General features: G+C 48.3%; 1 protein-coding gene and 1 long non-coding RNA gene across 2 annotated transcripts in view; one reads left to right on the top strand and one right to left on the bottom strand.

Moving 5' to 3' along the window:
* Window positions 1–7,566: 7,566 nt before the first annotated feature.
* Window positions 7,567–20,774, top strand: part of ADRA1D (adrenoceptor alpha 1D) — a 41,618-nt gene continuing 28,410 nt past the window's right edge. Inside the window, exon 1 of the mRNA XM_064419040.1 lies at window positions 7,567–8,980. Within this exon, the coding sequence (XP_064275110.1) occupies window positions 8,014–8,980 (967 nt within the window). The 5' untranslated portion in view covers window positions 7,567–8,013. The remainder of the gene's footprint in view (window positions 8,981–20,774) is intronic.
* LOC135299697 (uncharacterized) overlaps window positions 18,116–20,774 on the bottom strand; it is a 49,478-nt gene continuing 46,819 nt past the window's right edge. Inside the window, exon 3 of the long non-coding RNA XR_010361652.1 lies at window positions 18,116–18,629. This is a non-coding gene — a long non-coding RNA (uncharacterized LOC135299697). The remainder of the gene's footprint in view (window positions 18,630–20,774) is intronic.

Below are 20,774 nucleotides of genomic sequence, written 5' to 3' on the forward strand. Positions count from 1 at the left end.
AACTGCCAACAGAAATATTTTTGTGTGATAACAGAGCAATTCTTTGTTGCAATTTTGACCTTTTGTAGCATTTTTATTTATATATTTGGTTCTGCTGTGATTTATCTCTTATGCTGTTATTTATTTCATTCTATACATCAGCGTGCTTTTTTTACACCGTCATTAGCCATTTTTCTGCTAATTGCTAATTCTTCCAGTAATTCTGAAGTAATTTGCCTTATGTTTTGCTCATTTTTCCCTGGAAAAAATAAAAGTGTTTTTCAATGTGGATCTAAAATGCTCTGCCTGGTATTGGAGTGTTTTATTATATGGCTTTTAACAGAGCAAAAGAAAAAAAATAAAAAAAAAGAACATCCCTGAGGAATGCTTCATTTTGAACACATCAACATTCCCACTGAAATAACAAACATGTCCCACCAGTGCTATAAACCACACTTATCTGCTTGTTCTATCCACCCATCCCACCTGCCATAGCCTCCCAGACAGCAGCATGGCCCTCAGAGCTCTTCCCCTTCCACACAACAGCTCCAGCCTCTCTCCTTGGCTCCTGCCCACTGGATCAGGCTGGGGCTGAGCCGTGGGGTGGAGGCCTGCACCTCCTGAATGCCCACATTCCCTGTGTCCATAGGCACTCCTGGCTGTTGGTCTGGAATCGCAGAATCACAGAGTGATCAGGTTGGAAGAGACCTCCAAGATCACTGAGTCCAACCCAGCCCCAACACCTCAACTAAACCCTGGCACCCAGTGCCACATCCAGGCTTTGTTAAACACACCCAGGGATGGTGACTGCACCACCTCCCCAGGCAGAAAATTCTAGAACTTTATCACTCTTTCAGTGAAAAACTTTTTCCTGATATCCAGCCTGTATTTCCCTTGGTGCAGGTTGAGGCTGTGTGCTCTGGTTGTGTCCGTGCTGCCTGGAGAAAGAGCCCAGCCCCAGCTGAGCACAGGCACCTTTCAGGAGCTGTGCAGAGTGATGAGGGCACCCCTGAGTCTCCTTTTCTCCAGGCTGAGCACCCCCAGCTCCCTGAGTGGTTCCTCACAGGGTTTGTGTTCCCAGCCCCTCCCCAGCCTCCTCTGGATGGGCTCCAGGATCTCTAAGTCATTCCCAAACTGAGGGGCCAGAACTGGACACAGCACTTGAGGTGTGGCCTCACCAGTGCCAAGTATGGGGAGAGAATGACCTCCCTGGTCCTGCTGGCCATACTATTCCTGATACAGGAAGATGCTTTACCACCTCACTTTATGCCTTGAAAGGTGCTTTGCCACCTCACTTCATCCCCTTTTTTTTTTTTTTTTTTTTTTTTTGAGTTTGGAGGGGCTCCAATTTGCCTCAGCCTCCCTCCTCCACTTACCGTGTCAGCTCTTGTGTCCAGGTAGCCAAAATAATTTCTGATTCTCAGAGAGTTCACTGTAAATCACAGCAGGGACCTGCCACAGCACCTTCCCTGCACTAACAGCACGGTCAGAAAGGAGTTCATGTGTTTGGTAATCCTTGTCCCGAGGCAGGGCAGTGACACCTGCACTGCTGTGTCCAGCTCTGGGTTCCTCTGCACAGGAAAGATGTGGATGTGGTGCAGGGGGTCCAAAGGAGAACACAGAGATGTTCCAAGGGCTGGAGCACCCCTGGTATGGAAACCGCCTGAGAAATTTGGGATTGTTCAGCCTGGAGAGGCTTAGGGCCCCTTCCAAGGGGCTCCGAGGGAGCTGGAGAGGGACTGGGGACAAGGGATGGAGGGACAGAACACAGGGAATGGCTTCCACTGCCAGAGGGCAGGGATGGATGGGATATTGGAAAGGAATTCTTCCATGTGAGGGTGAGGATGCCCTGGCACAGGGTGCCCAGAGAAGGCCTGGATCCCTGGAAGTGCCCAAGGCCAGGTAGGACAGGGCTTGGAGCCACCTGGGACAGTGGAAGGTGTCCCTGCCCATGGCAGGGGGTTGGAAAGAGAAGGTCTGATCCCCTTCCAACCCAAACCATTCTGTTATTATTTTTCCTTTTTTTTTTTTTCTATTCAGTTGCTCCAAAATTAAATTAAAAACCTGTAAGAGGAAGGTAATAAATTGCTCACTGCATCAGCTGGCAAGGAGCAAAGTTTAGACTAGACCAGAAACCTTCCAGCACAGAGGACAGGGAACCCACAGAAGGAGGAGAAAGCCACCATGAAGGGAGGTTTGGAAAAGAGAAATCCATCTTCAGGAAAGGGGCTTGGACCAGATCTCCACTGTGTATTCTGGGATCACAGCACTTGAGTAGGGGAGCAGACAGTTAAAAACCAAACCATACCACAATCACATGAAAAGGAGAAAACTGGGAAAAAATAGTAAATGTAGTAAGATGTGATAGCGGCTGGAATGGGTTGTGGGAGCAGGAAGGCAAAGGGAAAAGGAATTGTAATCCATATCCAAGCAGGTTTAGGTGGATATCATTAGAGAATGCTCAGAGTTTCTTTTCCCCCACCTTTATCATTCAGTTAACAAAAGCTATTTTCTTCTCCTTCCTGCCTCATTTATTAAGCCATAAACATTCACAGCATAGCCTGATTTTTCCTAGACTTAAATAAAATTGCAAGAATACAAAAATACCAACAAAATATGCATTCATCACAAAAACTTCACTTGCATCAACAAAATTAATTCATTCCAACAATGTCAAAATAACTTCTTAGAATCATTTAGGTTGAAAAAAATAACATCACAACACCAACAAAGGTGGAAAATTTACACACATACCCCACCCCCACTCACAATTAAAATCAAAATTCCCCACATTTCTAATGCTCTGGAGCAATTTCCCAGTCCAGGTTTTGCCCATTTCACCTCCCAGTTATTGTCCTGATCTCCAATTTCTCCAGAGCCCCCATGTTTCGAAACAAAAGGTGCAGCAGAACAGGTTTGAACCATCCCTTGCAATCACTTTTAGCTCATTTTTAATGTGCCTGAAGACCTGTGAGCAGCACAGGAGCCAGCAGAGCTGGACAGGACCTCAGAGCGACCAGCAGTGAAGACTGATCCTGGCTTTCCTGAGGATTTTTGGATGCCCAAGGCAAGACAAGCCTACTTTTACAAACACTTAAATATTATTAATTTGCCTTAAATATTATGAATATTCTGAATCTGCATTGGCTGTGAGCTGGATCCATTTGTCCCAGCTCTGGATCCAGGAGATGCTGTGGGCAGATGCACCGTGGATAATCTTCCTTTGCAGAGCAAGGCTACAGTCACAGAATCATGATTGGGGTTGGAAAGGACCTTAAAGATCATTTATTTCCAATCCCCTGCCATGGGCAGGGACACCTTCCACCCACAGTACCACTCTCCTTGGTATAAACCCCAAAGTGTTTGCAAATGTTGATCAAAATCCTTTAAGCTCTGGTGCTTTGAACCAAAAAATTGCCTTTTCTTTCCAATATTTGGGCATAACATGTAATTACAGCGCGACAAACTCTGTTCATCAGGTGTGTGTGTGTCTTTTTTTTTTAACTAAAGAGCCCTGTTCACATCACCATTCATAGTTCTTACATTGGGCCAACTCTTCAAGCTACTACTGAAAGCCACTGATCTGACCTCTTTTTTTGTTTTATTTTCCTTCTTGTTGAATGTCTGTGTTTCAAATATGTTACTATTATCATCCACTATCATTGTGGTATACTAAAATTGCTATTATTACTGTCATTATGTTTTCTTATTATTAAAAAAGGGAACAAGATGCCCAGCACATTTTGTAAATATTTAATGATCTAATCTCTCTCAAACTACCTAAATCCCAGGATAACCTCTGCCCCAAAAGAGTAAAAAAAGAGTGAGGAAAGGGATAAAAGGCATCAAGAGGGAAGATCCCAGGTGCTCACACACCTCTGTGTGTGTTTACTTCCAATTCCTCCACGCAGACCTACCCCAACATTTTATTTGGGTTTAAATGCATCAGCACAAACTTGTTCCTCATTAGTTTAAATTAACCATAATGGGCCTGATTTGGAGAGAAACATGAAAAGCAAGAGGGATGGCAGTGAGCTCTGATGTGCTTTAGCTGAGCTGCAGTGACAGCACAGGATGTGATCCCTCCCTGCCTGGTGGGGAGGGCAAAGGCATCAGAGCAGCCTCGAGGGTTTTCTGTGTGGTTGGGGCAGAAGTGGCAGCCCCCAGGCTCAGACCCCCACCAAAAATTGCCCCTTCCTCTCTCCCATCCCCAATCCTTGCACCCCATTCAAACCCTGCACTCCGTGCCAGCTCCAGCCTCCCAGCAACAGGGACAAGTTGTGTTTGGAGATATCAGGGGAGGAGGAGAGCTCACCCAGGGAGGGCAGGTGAGGATCCTTCTGCTTGTTTTTTGCCAGGATTAAATGTGTGAGATGGTATTTCTTGTTCAGACTCAGATGTTTATTAGTTATTATCTATGTTACAGTCTCACAAATTGTGAGTTCTACAGTACTTTGTAACAAACTGAAAAAATTGAGCCTCCTCTCTCTCTCTCCAAGGTCTTTTAAGGCTAAACTGTCTAATTAAGAAATGACACCTAAATTATTTTTACTTTTAACCCAATAACCACCCGTAGCCCACAATGTGAACTTTTTTATCCAATTGCACAATACCACCAAACCCATGGAGAAAAAGGGGAAGAAGAAGGTGAAGAAGAAGGACCAGCCTCTTCCTAAAACCTCCATCTTGCTGTATATCTATTACTATATTCTAAAACCTTAAATTCTAAGTTTTCCACCCTGTGATATCACACACTTCTAATCAAACTGCACACCCACAATCCCAGTTCCATCATTCCATTTTGGAAGCCTTCTCCACGGCCTCAGGTCAGTGCAGTGTTCTCCTGGGGGTCAGTGCCTGGCAGCAGAGAAATTCTGAAATTCTCAACAATCAGGGTCCCAACAGGCAGGCTCAGGGCAGACACAAAATCTTTATCCCAATGAACATCTCTTTTCTTCCTACGTGGTTAAAATCCTGCTGTACATGAGAAGCTTCAGTCAATCCCTCACTTTGGAGAGAGGCTCATGTTTTCTTTATCTCTGGGTGTCACTGGATAGATTAGATGAGATAAATATATCTCCACAGCAATCTGTGTTGCTGCAAAGATAGGGCTATGAAATTCCATGGATGAGATCTTCCCATGCTGAGTTTAGCATCAGAGTAAGAAACGATCCTTCATTTTGGTGGCTGACATGTTCTCATCAAAACATAAGGAAAATTAATTTGACCTCAAGTGTTGGGTGTTTGGGCTTTTTTTTTTTTAATTCACATTTTAAAAACTGTCAAGTGTTTGTTGGGTGGGTTATTTTAAGCAAAACCATCCTTATGAACATTTTTTCTTGTGCAGTATTTGTTTCTATTTTCTTGTATTTTCAAGTTTTCTTGTTCTTAGCAGGGCCAAAATCCCAGCTCAAGGAAGTTGGGTTAAATCTTAAGGGAAAAAAAAAGTGAATGAAAGAAATGAGGAAAATCAAAAATGTGTAATTTCCTGCATTTCCTGCAATGATTATCAAGGGAAATAAAGGAATATCCACTCTCATACCCAGTGAATCTGCAGATCTCCCATGCTCTGACAGCACCAGTTAAATCATCCCACTGTCCACTTGGCCTGCCCTTTAAACCAACTATTTTTTTAAAAAAAAAAAGTTGAAAAATTATGGATAAACACACTCCAAGGAAATATTTCCTGTGTACAGTAGAAAGAAGCTGAGGGAGAGCCCCTGTTCACCAGTAGGGTCAGTCCCCATCCCAATGTATGGAGGCAGGTCACTGGGAGGAAACCAGTGTAAACAGGATCTGCTTTTATCAGTGGGAAAAAAACCCAGTGCTGTTTAAATTAGCCAGAAATATGTTCCTATATGTTGTATGTTATAGTCAGAAGCTGCTGAGTCCAAGCTTGACTGCAGGGTTCAGTCATGGCAGGGAGATGAATGCAAGAGCCTGACTGTCCCTTCTGCTTTGGGAAGGAGCTCATGAGGGGATGCTTGCACCCCAAGGAGGATTCCTGGAATGGGGGGGTCAGGATTGGGAGGAACAGTGTTTGGAGGGATGCTGGATGCAGGACCACAAAGGAAAACTGGCAAGGCATCCTTCTGGTGGGATGCTGGGGGTGAACTGTCAGACTGGCAGGGCATTCTGGTGAGGTGCTGGGGCTGGGGATGAACAGTCAGACTGGCAGGGAATTCTCCTGGTGGGGTGCTGGGGCTGGGGGAAACAGAATAGCTGTGCACAGCATTCTCCTGGTGGGATATTGAGGGAGGCAGGGACATGCCAGCCATATAGGACGTCCTTGTGGTGAGACGCTGGGAGAGGGGCACGTCAGCCTGGCAGGGCATCCTGCTGCCGGGATGTGGGAGCTCAGGGAGGGCAGGCCAGCCTGGCAGGGCATCCTCCTGCCGGGATGCGGTCCCGGGGGTGCCGCAGGGCGGTCTCCAGTGGGTGTCCAGTGGGATGGGCGGTGCTGTCCCGGTGCTGTCCCGGTGCTGTCCCCGCGCTGTCCCCGCGCCCGCCGGGCAATCCCTGCGCTCTGCTGCCCTCCGGCGGTGACGGGCGGGAGCGCCGCACCCCCGGGACTGCGCCCCGGGACTGAGTGATGGTGCTGGGGCTGGACCCAGTTCTGAGTGATCCTGAGTGCTCCTCCTGGGGCTGGACCCCAGTTCTGAGTGATCCTGCTGGGGCTGGACCCCAGTTCTGAGTGATGCTGCTGGGGCTGGACCCAGTTCTGAGTGATTCTGAGTGCTCCTCCTGGGGCTGGACCCCAGTTCTGAGTGATCCTGCTGGGGCTGGACCCCAGTTCTGAGTGATCCTGCTGGGGCTGGACCCCAGTTCTGAGTGATGCTGCTGCTGCACCTCAATTCTGAGTGATCCTGATGGGACTGTATCCCAGCTCTGAGTGCTCCTGCTGGGGCTGGACCCCAGTTCTGAGTGTTCCTCCTGGGGCTAAACTCCAGTTCTGAGTGACCCCTCCTGGGGCTGCACCCCAGTGCTGAGTAACCCCTCCTGGGGGCTAAATCCCAGTTCTGAGTGCTCCTCCTGGAGCTGCACCCCAGTTCTGAGTGCTCCTCCTGGAGCCGCACTCCAGTTCTAAGTGATCTCCCTCGGGCTGCACCCCACTGCTGAGCGCTCCTCCTAGGGCTAAACCCCAGTTTTGAGTGATTCTGCTGGGGCTGCACCCCGGTATTGAGTGATCCCCCTGGGGGCTGCACCCCACTGCTGAGTGCTCCTCCTGGGCGATGCACCCCAGTGCTGCAAGACCCTCCTGGGGGCTGCCTCCTCCCAGAGCGTGCCTAGACCCCCATCATCATCTCGCCTGAACCCCTTCCATCATGATCTCGCCTGGACCCCCTCCATCATCAACTCTCCTGGACCCCCCCCCCATCATTATCTCGCCTGGACCCCCTCCATCATCATTTCGACAGAACCTCCTCCATCATCATCTCTCCAGGACTCCCCCCCCCCCCATCATCTCGCCTGGACCCCGTCCATCATCTCTCCTCTCCCCTCCTTTTCTGACGCCGGTTTCACTCTGCCCCGGGCTCTCCTCGTCCTGCAAAGCTGCCTCCTCCTCCTCCTCCTCCTCCTCCCCGGCGGCACCTGACGCGCGGGGCTCCCGCCCGCCCCCGGCCCGTCCGGCCCCTCCCGCCGCTCCCGGTCCGAGCGCGGAGCCGCGGAGCCGCCGGGCGCTGCCGGCCGTGCCCAGCGCAGCCCCCGGAGCATGCGAGGGCGGCGGGGGGGCTCTGACGGCGCTGCCCCCCCGGGGCTGAGCCGCGGGGACAGCGGGGACAGCGGGGACGGGGGGCAGCGCGGGCGGACGGCGTGAAGCGGGCGGAGGGCAGCGCGTCCTGCGCTCCCTCCCTCTCTCTCTCTCTCTCTCTCTCTCCATCCCTCTCTCCCCCTCCATCCCTCCACCCCGGCCGGGGGAGCGAGGTGCGGAGCGCGTCTTGGCGGGGGCTGCCAGCCGGGGATCATGCTGGGGGAGCTGCGCCTCGGCACCGCTTTCTCCTCGCCCTCCATGGAGCCCGGACTTTTTCTACAATGACTTTCCCCGAGCTGAGCAATGGCAGCTTGAGTGGGAACCGGACGGGACAAGGCGGCCAGAGCGCTGCCAACCGGTCCTGGGGGCTGCAAGGGGAGGAGACCCCCGAGGGCAACGGCACCACGCTGACTTTCGCCTTGGACGTGCAGGCGGTGGGAGTGGGGGTGTTCCTGGCCGTCTTCATCCTCTCGGCCATCGTGGGGAACATCCTGGTGATCCTCTCGGTGGCTTGCAACCGGCACCTGCAGACGGTCACCAACTACTTCATCGTCAACCTGGCCATCGCCGACCTGCTGCTCAGCACCACCGTGCTGCCCTTCTCGGCCACCCTGGAGGTTTTGGGCTTCTGGGTGTTCGGGCGCATCTTCTGCAACATCTGGGCAGCAGTGGACGTGCTCTGCTGCTCTGCCTCCATCATGAGCCTGTGCATCATCTCCGTGGACAGGTACATCGGCGTCAAGTACTCCCTCAAGTACCCCACCATCATGACCGAGAGGAAGGCGGGGGTGATCCTGGTGGTGGTCTGGCTCTCCTCCATGGTCATCTCCATCGGGCCGCTGCTGGGCTGGAAGGAGCCGCCGCCGCCGGACGAGAGCATCTGCAGCATCACAGAGGAGCCGGGCTATGCCCTGTTCTCCTCCCTCTTCTCCTTCTACCTGCCCCTCATGGTCATCCTGGTGATGTACTTCAGGATTTACGTGGTGGCCAGGCGGACCACCCGGAGCCTGGAGGCAGGGGTCAAGAAGGAGAGGAACAAGTCCATGGAGGTGGTGCTGCGCATCCACTGCCGCAGCGTGCTGGAGGAGCCTCTCTCCAGCACCCGGAGCAAGGGGCACAACTTCAGGAGCTCCCTCTCCGTGCGCCTCCTCAAGTTCTCCCGGGAGAAAAAAGCAGCCAAGACTCTCGCCATCGTCGTGGGTGTTTTCATCCTCTGCTGGTTCCCCTTCTTCTTCATCCTGCCTTTTGGTAAGTGACCCCATCCCAGCTCTGCTGCCTGGGGCTGAACCCCTGGGGATCTGCTCCTTGGGACAAACTTTTCAGGACACAACTCATGCATAGAAATGAGGGATAGGTGACTGATAGGTGAATAAACCAGTGATGAATTAATTCAATTAATTAACACTTATTCAATATTTATTAAGCAAAGTCATATAATCAATCAAAGTACATAGCAAATGAATAAAACAGAAGCATAATAATTGCTTTAATTAATTCATTCTGCGTTCAGCATTTTAACTAACAAAGTTTAGGCTAAGGAGGAAGCAGCTGTGTTTCAAACAGGCTGTTTCTATGGTCTCCAACAACTGTTTTGCTATCTCCGTGTTCTCCCATTTTGGGAACTGCACCTGGATATGCCCCTGTGGGTCCAGGACTCCCACCTCTATCGGAGATGAGTGAGGTTTTATCCCTACAAGGAGTGTGTCAGAGCCTGAAGCACAAATCTTGACTTCCCGGGTTGCTGTTGTTGTGCATGGATCTGGAGCAGGACTGGGTGTGATCCGTAAGGGTGCTGGGTGAGGATCCCATGTGGTTTTCCAGGACTGATCCATCACCCCCAGGAGCTGTGGCCCTGCTGTAGTGCCCGTGTGCTCACTTAGGGCTGTCTCTCGTGTTGTGCTGTAAAGTTTTGGCAAGTTGGTTGTGGAAAGGATGCTCCCCCCTGCGTGCAGGGGAGGCTGAGCAGGCACAGAGCCCACCAGGGACGTGTGTGAAAGTCCTTTTCCAGCACCAGGGACCCAGGATGGGCAGGGAAGCCAGTGCTCCTCATCCTGACAGCAGGCACCCAGCTCAGGGGACCTGATTAACCCTCTGGAATGCTGCAGCTAAACCTGGAGCTGGGAAAAACGAGATTAAAATAATTCCTGAGTGTCAGCAGCAGCCTTTGCACGGAGCTCAGCAAAGCAGAGAGGTCTGTCATTCCATCTGCCAGCTGGGACCCACGTGTCCCACAGCCCGTGGGGGACTTGTGTCCCACCAGCCCTGCAGCCAGAGGAGCATTCATCCCAGCTGGGGCTGCACTTTTTCTCAGGGTTTTTCAAGTCCTCTTGCTCGGGGCTGCCTCTCAAGCCAGTGGGAACAGCATCGTGTCTGCAGGACAGATTTTGACCTGCTGAGGTTTTGGAGCTCCCTCCAGCTCTGGGGCTGTTTCCCTGGGCTGTGTCCCCAGGCACAGCTGGAGCCCAGGGCTGTGGGACACCTTCCAGTGGGATAATCCATGGTGCCTGGAGAGCTGAGGTGTCCCTGGAGTGGTGAACCAGGGCTGTGCCTGTCTGCTCTCATTCTGCTGTCTGGTGCCTCTTTGCTCCAGTGTCTCCTGTGGGTGAGGGGGGGTGTTTGGGGGGTTTGGCTCAGCTCTCCATGGGGTGAAATCATTGCTGTGAGGAATTTTCACCCTGTGGGAGCGTTGCAGTTGATGGTATAACTCAGGCAGGGAGCAGAAAGGCTGCACTGAACTCCTCTCCCTGCAACACCAGGGATGAATTATCCCATTTGAGCATGCCTCAGTTTCCCTTTCAGTGCTCAGGTGAATTGGGGGGAATGGAGGGGAGGTGGTGTAACCTGGAAATAAACAGTTTGGGAATTGTGGGGCTCAGGAAGATGCCAGTACTGGAAGGCTGAGCCCTCTGAGCAGCCCCGTTGTGATATTCCCTTCCTTGGCCAACCAGGGCAGGAACCAGTTCCAAACCTCATTTGCACCTTTACACCTTAAAAATAATGAAATCACTGAATGATTTGGGATGGAACGGACTTTAAAGATTGTCTGGATCTAACCACCTGACAACCTTCCAGCTAATGAAGCTGGAAATCGGGATCCTGTTTCTCTGAGTAACTCCCAGCACTCTGAAATAGAGAAGGAACCTCGGGAAAATACTTTTCAGTAGAAAAAAAAAATTATTTTGTTTCACCATATCTGTTCTGCCTTGAGACCCTTGTGCCAGCTTCTCTGCTGATGTAAATCAGACAAGTCAAAGAAGGCACACTGATTTCCACAGCTAAAAATCCAAACTTCATTCCTTAGGTGCCTCCCACGAACCCATTTGCTTGCTCTGAGCACACAACTGGCCAAGTCCTTTATAAACACAGCTTTGATCTTTACTTCCTGCCATATTATATGTATAATATAAACATGGCAAAAGTTCATTTATTTTATGACTATAAAATATGCTGCCTCTGATTTCCCCTCCCTCCCCTTTATTAATGGCAATTTCCTATTCAAATCTGAGAATCGTTCAATGCTGTCAAGAAGGGAACAGAAACTTCTAATCTTGGATTTTGCAGCTCAGGAGACAGGTCTGAAACTTGCAGAAAACGGTAAATTTTACTGTAAATTCACAAGCTGAAACACGCTGTGACCAACTCTGCTAAAAAAGAAGGTTATAAGTGGTAAAGTAGAATGGGTTTTATTTCTTTCATAAAACAAAATTAGGTGAAAGAATTCGGGACCAACAGAAAATTATATTGATACACTTTAAATGAAAGTAAAACTCCCGAGAAAAACAAAATAACTTTCCATTGAAGAGCAGTGTATTGTTTCAACTTAAGAGTAAATGGTAATTTATTAAAATTCAGAGACATTTCAAACTGAGCCTTCAAATCGCATCAAAGTGAAATGAACAAGTGATCTATTTTCTTCTGAAAATATCCAAATGTTTTGACTTCTTTTTTTTCTCTCTTTGACATGAATTTGCAGGAAGTCATCATTGATTGAGTCACACTGTTCACTGATGTCTGATTAAAATTTTTAGTAAAATTAAATTTTTCAAGTGACAAAAGACTCTCAGCTCCACTTTAAAGTCCTTCAGCACTCAGAAACTTCCGTACTCAGTGTCTCTGAGTCTGCACACATCCTTGCCACTCTCTGCAGAGCAGCTCCCACATTAGTTACACAGGGGTAATATTCATCACATTGGTGCTGAAAAGCTGAAACAACCCAAAATTTCAAATATCGTGTGTGCCAAATGCTGCCAGCCATTTCTCCGTGCTCAGATAATCTGCAATGATTTTTCTTTGAATCAGCTCAAACTCCCCGATACCGCCACAGTCTGTTTATCAGCTGAGTAATTTAACTCCCCCTTGGATGTGTGATCACAGTCCCTGAGCACAGGATGCTATCACCAGCAGTTTAAATACAATTAAAAGCTTCTGTGGCTAATGAGGATCTTCAGCGGGTTGTTCAACCCAAGATGAAATCCTGGTTTGTAGTTTGTGTTTGGGTCCTGTCTTTGCCGAGTGTGGAGAGCAGTGGAGCTCTCCTGGGCTGCTGTCTGGGGATGCTGGGAGGTGGTTCTGGGGTTTGTGGCTGAGTTCCTGTTCCCTGAGCAAACACCTGCCAAGAGAATTTACCTGGAGACTTTTCAGAGATGTAAGGCCAGGAGTTTAAGGCTGGTTTGTAGCATAGGGTTCATCTCCCTTTGGTTGTCTCAAGCCATGGAGATGCTCCAAGGGCTGGGGCTCTGCTCTGGAGCCAGGCTAGGAGAGCTGGGGGTGCTCTCTGGGAGAGGAGAAGGCTCCAGGGAGAGCTTAGTGCCTAAAGGAGGCTCATAAATGGAGCCAGAACAACTTCTTATATGGGCTGAAAGTGATAGGACAAGGGGCAGTAGTTTTAAACTGACAGAGAGCAGGGTTAGATGGGATATTGGGAAGAATTTCCTCCCTGTGAGGATGGTGAGGCCCTGGCATAGAGAAGCTGTGGCTGCTCCTGGATCCCTGGAAGTGTCCAAGGCCAGGTTGGAGCAACCTGGGACAGTGGGATTTGTCCCTGCCCATGGCAGGGGGGTGTTGCTGGTCCCTTCCAACCCAAACCATTCTGTGATGATTCCATGACCACAAAAACATCCAGGTACAACTAATGAGCTGATGGTGTCTGCACTGCAGGTATTTGCAGAAAAGTGGGATATATCCTAGTCTGGATTTTTTACTCAATGATCTCTGAGGGCTTCTTCAACTTTAACAATTCTGTGGCTCTATAGAGGCTTCACTGCCTCTTCTGCTAATGGAAAATCCTGTTAAATTTAGGTGCTGGGTTTGTCCTTGCAGAAGGACACCTATGCTAGGTGGTCAAGGAACCAGAACCCCCTATAGGTAGATAGTCACCTGCTTTCTGATCCGGGAGGACATAAGTAAGAGTAGGAGGAGGGATGAAGGCCTGATTCCCATCAGTCTTATCTGCGGAGCACCTGAAGCTCAGCGTGAGTTCTCAGACAGGACCATCCCAGGAGTGGAGGTCAAGACCATCTCCATCAGCACCTCAGAAGGATCCAGAAGGAAACAGCCATCCCTTGGGATCAAGGATGGCCTAGCTGGTACCCAGGATGGTGATTTATGTATCTCAGTGCCTCAGTTTTTGCACGTGGTCTAGTCTGGGCTCCCATGTTTGTTATTCTTTAGATTTGGCCAGAAATCAAGACTGGTGTGAGAAAGAAAGACACATAGTAAGAAATGAGGAAATATCTTAGTACCACACAAGGGTGAAGGCCGCAAGCCAAGGCTCCCTTCTCCTTGTCCATCCACAAGCAGCAGGTCAGCCAGACAAGGAATGCCTGAGGAGATCCCTGAGCATGGAAAAAACCCTCCAGACTGACAGTCTCATCTTTGCCTGGGGTGGGTGACTTGCTGGGTTTGCAGTGGAAGCTGCTGCTCCTTTCCAAGTATAATGCAGAACAGTGAACTGGCTTTTCCACCTGCACCCTGAAGGAAAGGCAGCTGCTACACCAGCCAGGCTCTGAAAGGTCTCCTTCAAGCCAAAATATAAATATCTTTTGAGTTGCTGTTTGACATAGGGCAGGAGCCCTTTCACAAAGCATTTTTCAGAGCCATAGCAGTGCTCAACTTCAGGAAGTGCCACTTGTGAAATAAATTATGGGGAAAACACACTGAAAGCACATTTCATGTGAGACCATGTTCTGGTAGAAATTGAGAAGCTAATTCTGCTCTGATAAAAGAGCATTTAGCATGGTTTTCTAATAAAAAAAGGGGTTATGTTGTCACTCTGTGCCTGTGATGAACTCACCACCTGATGAACTCTTTTGTGATAGAATCACAGAATGGTTTGGGTTGGGAGGGATCTGAAAGTTCATCTCATTCCACACCCTGCCTGGGCAGGAACACCTTCCACCAAAGCAGGTGGTTCCAAGCCCCATCCCCTCTCCTGACCTGGTCACACTGCTCTGGATGGAGCCCATCATCAGCCCCAGTCGCATTTGAGAAAGTGCTAAAAGTGCTCTAATATCCCAAGTTCCTATTAAAATGGACAGATGGGTGAAGGACTGAAAACTCCTATACTCTCCCTCACAGAAGGAAGGTTCAGAGCTAGCTCAGCATCTGGTTAGATATCAGAAAATACTAAAAATCTGCCACAAGACATCCCAGGAAAAATCCAAACTTCTGTAGTGTTGTTGTACACAGGAGGACCTGATTAAAAAAAGTTATTTGAAAGCAGAAGGATAAAAGTACATTTAATTACTTTGATTGTCAGGACAGTTTCTTGTATCTCCTGAAATTTTCTGAGTTGTGGTGGAAGTGGCAGAACTGATGTTGAGAAAGGAATGCAAATTGCTCTGGAATAATTAACTGTGGCCCAGAGCATCAGATCAAAGTAGAACAAGAACAATTGATATGAACCATGCCATCTGCCACATGTCCCATGTTAGTCCTGGTTCACAGGAACCATACACTGATTAAAAACACCAGCAAAGATACTGGTGGTGTCAAAAGCTGCTAGGACCAAGCTCTGGCTGGATTTATTGAACATCATCCAGGGAAGAGGCACCACAGGATGTTCCCATCAAATGGGCTCAGGCCAAATTACCATAAATTCATTAAATTATAGGGGATGGATGGATGGATGGATGGATGGATGGATGGATGGATGGATGGATGATGGATGGATGGATGGATGAATGATGGATGGATGGATGGATGGATGGATGGATGGATGGATGGATGGATGGATGGATGATGGGTAGATGGATGGATGGATGGATGGATGATGGATGGATGATGGATGGATGATGGATGGATGGATGGATGGATGGATGGATGGATGGATGGATGATGGGTAGATGGATGGATGGATGGATGGATGATGGATGGATGATGGATGGATGATGGATGGATCTTCCAGCCCATCTCCCTTTCTCAAGAAGAGAACACTTGGCCCCAAACAATTTCTGAACCATTTCAAGGCTATTCTTAAAGCATTAAAGTAAGGGGAAATCCATTATTTTCCCTGACAAATGTTGCTTTTGCTTCAGCAGCCCTCAAACATGATTTCTGCTTCTCTTTTTCCCACGCAATAGCATCAGGGCTGTGTAGCAGCCTGCCAGTGTCATTCCTGGGGCATGACAGCAGGGATGTGTGCAGTGGGAAAGGCACAGGGACACGTGGGGATGTGCAGCCCTCTGGGACAGCACTGGGGGAACAGTGGATTCACCTGCAGGGATTGTGTCTATCTAGAGAAACTCTGTGGAAAAACAACCTGGGACCTGGGTTTCCCTCCAGGGAAAATGCATTTCCATCCTGCAGGAGGGGCACAGAAGACAATTCCAAGAAGGTGTGGATAACAAGACTACGAGTAAATTATACAGCCAAAGCATTAGACAGTGTTGATTCCCTCCACGTGCCCGAGTGCAGAAGATGCCAGGGTGCAGAAAAACAGGGAAACACTCCATGTTTGTTTGGAAATAATCAGCCAAAAACAATTATTTGGAGCCCAAGTGTTTCCTACCTGTGTGGGAAGCCAGGGGTGGACAGGGGGGCTCAGTGCAGTTTTTGCTGTTACAACAGATGCCTTATTCTGGACCTCAGTTAATGATTTGGACACCCAGATTTGAACATCTGCTCTGCTTCTGCCTGGCTAAAGCAATGCAGTGATTGGGAGTAGGACCCAGATATTCCATGACTTGTATAAGGAATTATTCTGCTTCCAGTCCACCCCCTACACCACCAAATAAAACTATTTAAAGCCAAATGTCCATTTTTATATAGCAGAGTCCTGACGCATCTCGAGGCAGTTGCTATAAGGAGAGTACCACAAACAGGGAAAAAATAGACCCTGAAAAAATTGAAACTGCTGGGATTCAGTGAGAAAAATGTTACAAAATCTCTCAACAGGAGTTTTGGAACCAATACCAGAATAAACTACATAACAGTAAATTCATCTATATTAAGCTGGATTTGATGGCTTTATTATATTTGGAAAAACAAGTGTATTTCCTTGGGAAAGCAACCTGAATTATCTTCTGATGGATCAATAGGAGTTTTACCTGCTATGATTACTGTGCTGTATTCTAGGTAGGGATGATAGCACCTTTTAATACTATGGGACCCTTCTGGGATAGAGTCCCAGTTTCTGGTGTCAAACATTATCTCTCAGGTGAAATTTTCCATTCTGTGTCTCTGTAACAAGCTGAGTTTGTTCTGCCAACTGTGAAACAACATGAGATGGGCAAACCTGTGAAAGATGACAGGCAAAACACAGAGTTTGGTTCTTGGGGTCTCTATCCTTGCAGGTACAGAGCAGGAGATTTATTTCCATCATTTCTTACGGGATAACTTGGTGTATTGATTCTATGATTGTAGTGAATCAGCTTTGTTCACTGATTAGGATTTTTTCACTGATGTTTAGGAAGAATTCCTTCATGGGAAGGGTTGTCAAACACCAGCAAAGGTTGCCTGGGCAGTGGTGGAATCCCCACCCCTGGAGGGATTTAAAATTCCCATGGATGTGGCACTTGGATTTTGTGATCTTAGAGGGCTTTTCCAACCTGAATGGCTCTGTGATTCCCTGATTCTGCCTACCCTGCATTCTCTGGTTTGGTGCTCTGTGAAACTGTCGCATGGAAACAGAAGGCTGCACTTCTCCCTGCACCATAATTTATGGGTGAGATCAGCCCAGGGATGGATTAACTGGAGTGGCTGGAACAGGAGATGGTTTTTAGCTGCTCCTAATGAATAGCCTTTCTCCAAGAGGGCTTGTAGCTGATGCCTTTGGAGCCAAGCCCAAGAACCACCAGATCTGGTGGCAGAAAACCAACTGCCAGCTTGATCAAGAGAGGGCATTTCCTCCTCCTGGGCAGTTTCCAACCCGAGGCAATTCACAGCTCAGTCATTAAGGCCCCTGAAATGCATCTTTTATTTTTAACCCCCTCCAGTTGCTGGGGGAAAAAAGAAAATTAAAAAAAAAATTAAAGGTTTAAAAAAGAAAATAAAAAAGGGAAAAAATTAAAATAAACATTTACAAGGGATTCCTGCTGGGAGAAATCCCTGCACTGGACAAATCCAAGCTGCCTTTCCTGTTGTTCACAGTGAGCACATCGATGACATTCAGTTAAGGAAGATCAGCAGGACTGGCCCCATACATCTCTTTCCAACACAAATCTTCCCAAGAAGTGTGCCTGGAGCTGTAGGAACTTGGGATTGTTGGTGCCACTTGGTTTCAGGGCCTGTAATCAAACTTGCTCCTCTTGTGTCCAGGAGTTTGTTTATCTGTCATGTTTTATGGGATCTGTATTTCCCCCCATGAGTCAGAGGCTGGAGCAAATCACAGGGACTTCCCTGTCTGATCTCTTGAATTAAAGAACTCCTGGCTGTATTCCCCTGCAAGGCTCTTGCAATGCAGGACTGCAAGTGCTCAGAAACCCAAGAACAAAGCTGCAAACCTTCCAAAAAACGTCCATGATAGGAAAAAAAGAAACAGCCATAAGGCAGCCCTGCAAGAGATCTCCAATTAAAGGATCAATTATGCAAACACTGAGCAGGGAACAGCCCCCACTGCACAAGAATCTGGCCCCAGACTTTGCTGGAAGGGCTGTGCCAGAGCTCAGTCCAGGAGACAGGGGCAAGACCACAGTGAAAGCATTTAGGTGGGGAAAAGATAAAAAGAAACTTGTTTGGAATTGGGGAAAATCATATTCTCAGCCTAAAACTGATGGTTTGTAGCATAGAGACAGTGAGGAATGGGGGTATCTTTGTAGCAGAGGCAAGAGGGGCAGCAGGACAGGAAAGGGACAGGAATCTGCCCTGCAGCAGGAGGGTGATGTGGAGCCAGGCACTGCTCAGGGGAGGATGTCACCAGCACCAGGGCTTGTGTCACATCTCATCCCTGGCTGTTTTCCAGCTCAAGTTTCCTCAGAGCAGTTCCACAAATCACTGAGAAACAGCTCATGAGTAATGACAGGGATCATGGAGGGCACTGACCCCAAAATCTAGGGACTGAGTTTTGAGCCCCTAGGGCAGCAGAAGAAGCTGGAAATGGTGTTATTCCCTGCCCTCTCACCTGAGTGCCCAGCAGGAGACCTGACACCTCTGTTCCCTCCCCAGCTGTGTTCTCAGAAAGGCAATTGAAAGGGCATGGGGCACATGGAAAACACAGCAGTGGTGGCACCATCAACTGCCCCTTGTCCTGGTTTGAGAGCAGAGGACTTGGGTTCAGAGCAGCTTCCAGCTCCTGATCCTCAGCTTTTGAAGCCAAGTTCTCTCAGAGACGCTTTCCAAACTGCACCGCAAAAGGTTTTCAGCCATGGGCTCTTTCTGTTCCTTCCATAGCAATTATCTGGAAAGCTGTGAGGATGCAGTGTGAAGTCCAGCTGGCAGCCAGCCACGGACTTGTGGGCATCTGGGGAAACAAAGCAGAGTGACTTTACATCTCAGGGTTTGTTTCCTGTGTATTCCTCACTCAGAGATTATCATACAATCACAGGTTGGTTTGGGTTGGATCCCAAATGCCATCCAATTCCACCCCCTGCCATGGACAGGGACACCTCCCACTATCTCAGCTTGCTCCAAGCCCTGTCCAGTCTGTCCTTGGACACTTCCAGGGGCAGCCACAGCTTCTCTGGACACCCTGTGCCAGGGCCTCACTACCTTCTCAGTAATGAGAAAGAGAAAGAAGGAGCAAAGTGCAGGATTTTCCAAATATTGCATCTCTCCCTTTCTTCTGCCTTGCAAAAACTGGATTATTTAGGATTAAATTATGGTGTGATTCACTTCCAGTGACACCACACAGCTGCAGCACTCCTGGGCTCTTTGCAGACTGATGTATCTGAGATCCTTCATGAGGCACCAGCCCATCAGACAGGTGCTTCAGCCTCTTCTGTGTCAGGGGCTGTTCAAACACTAGTGTTATTTCTAGACTGGAGCAGCTCAAACTAGTGGATCCAGATGGATGTGGGAGTATCTGCATGCAGGCAGACTGCAGTTTTGCCAGCATTTAGGCAAAGGAGTGGTGCAGATGCTGGCAGAGAGCTTCTGCTCTCCTGGGAAAGCCACCCAGGAGAAGGGAACAATTCCCATTGCATCTGATCACCTCCCTTGCCACCACCTCCCTGAGTCCCCTTCCCTGAACACCTTAATCAGTGCTTCCCTTCTCATCCAAGACTCTGGTAGACAAGGAATGTAATCATTCCTGGTGTGCAGGTAGACACAGAAATTGGGACCAGACTCACAGGTGAAGACTTCTTTGGAGAGCTGTGGATGTCTCATTTCCCATTATTGTCCAGGCCTACAGAGCCTTGATTGCCCACCAGGCTTGGATTGCAGTTTACTTCCCTGAAATATGCCTAGTGTCACCCCTGAGGTAGATGAGGGAACCACGTGAAGTTTTGGTTGCAAAGCAGGATGGAGAGAAGCTCCATGCTTTTCTAGAAGGACACCCAGGGTCCAGGAGGGACATCCAGGAGGGACATCCCAGGGCATTTATTTCCAGTGGTACAAGACACAAGGGCAACCTCAGTGTCTGCTTTCAGATGGCTGGATTGCACCCTGGATTGCTTTCCCAAAAAATTCAGAATTAAACCAGGCACCCTTGTGGGAATTACATCCAGTAACCTCCCCACCACGCTGACATTTCATCCTCTATCCCAAAATCTGGAGTTTAGGATGAGCCCTGCAGCTTGGTGCCTTGGCATGTCAACACTTTTCCCTCAGATGCACCTTTCCACAAGCAGGTTTTGAAGCTGTGTCCTGAAAATTAAAATAAGGGGGTCACTGCTGCCTGCTCAGATGGCCTGAGAGAAGCCAACCTGGCTTCCTTCACATTGCTGCCAAGCATTGAAGGGCACACCTTTGCTTCAGTGCAGCAATAGTAGGAAATATGTACAGAAGTCTCTGAAGGAAAGGCTTAATTTTTGCTGATGGGCAGAGAGAGCGAAGAAAAGTCATTTATGGGATTTTACTGGTCTGACCTGACTGTTTCTTCTGTAGTCTCTGTGAAAAATGCCAATCAATATTTTTTAAATTTTAGAAGTTTAATAGCAATAAAGTGCTTGTAAAAATAGTAATATAATTAGAGTAATAAAAATTGGGACAATTAGGATGAGGACAATGCAAGACAATAAAAACAAAGAGTTACAGACAGTCTGGGTACCTCTTTCTGGGCAAAATAAGCCCAAAAAAGGTCCCACATTAACAGAGGGTTAACCCTTAAAAGCAACAGCCTTTTCCATATTCATACATCTCATCCATGATGCATAAATTCCATTCAAACAAAGGATTCTGTCTGGTCACTGTCACCTTCTTCCTTTAATCCTGATGGCTCTTCAGGGCTGAGCGAGGCAGGAAGAAGTTAGTTTCTTCTGATAATGGAGCAATAAATTCTTTTTCTTTGAAAGATTCAGGTGTCCTGTGGCTGCTATCTCAGTGCAAGTACCTTATTCCTCTCTTTAAAAATATCTTACATAGCATAGTTTCTATTATAACATTATGTTATAACCTAAAACTATATTTAACACACTACTTAAGAAAATTAATACTGCATGACTTC

This window comes from Passer domesticus, chromosome 4 (genome assembly GCF_036417665.1).
Source record: "Passer domesticus isolate bPasDom1 chromosome 4, bPasDom1.hap1, whole genome shotgun sequence".
Classification (NCBI taxonomy): Eukaryota; Metazoa; Chordata; class Aves; order Passeriformes; family Passeridae; genus Passer; species Passer domesticus.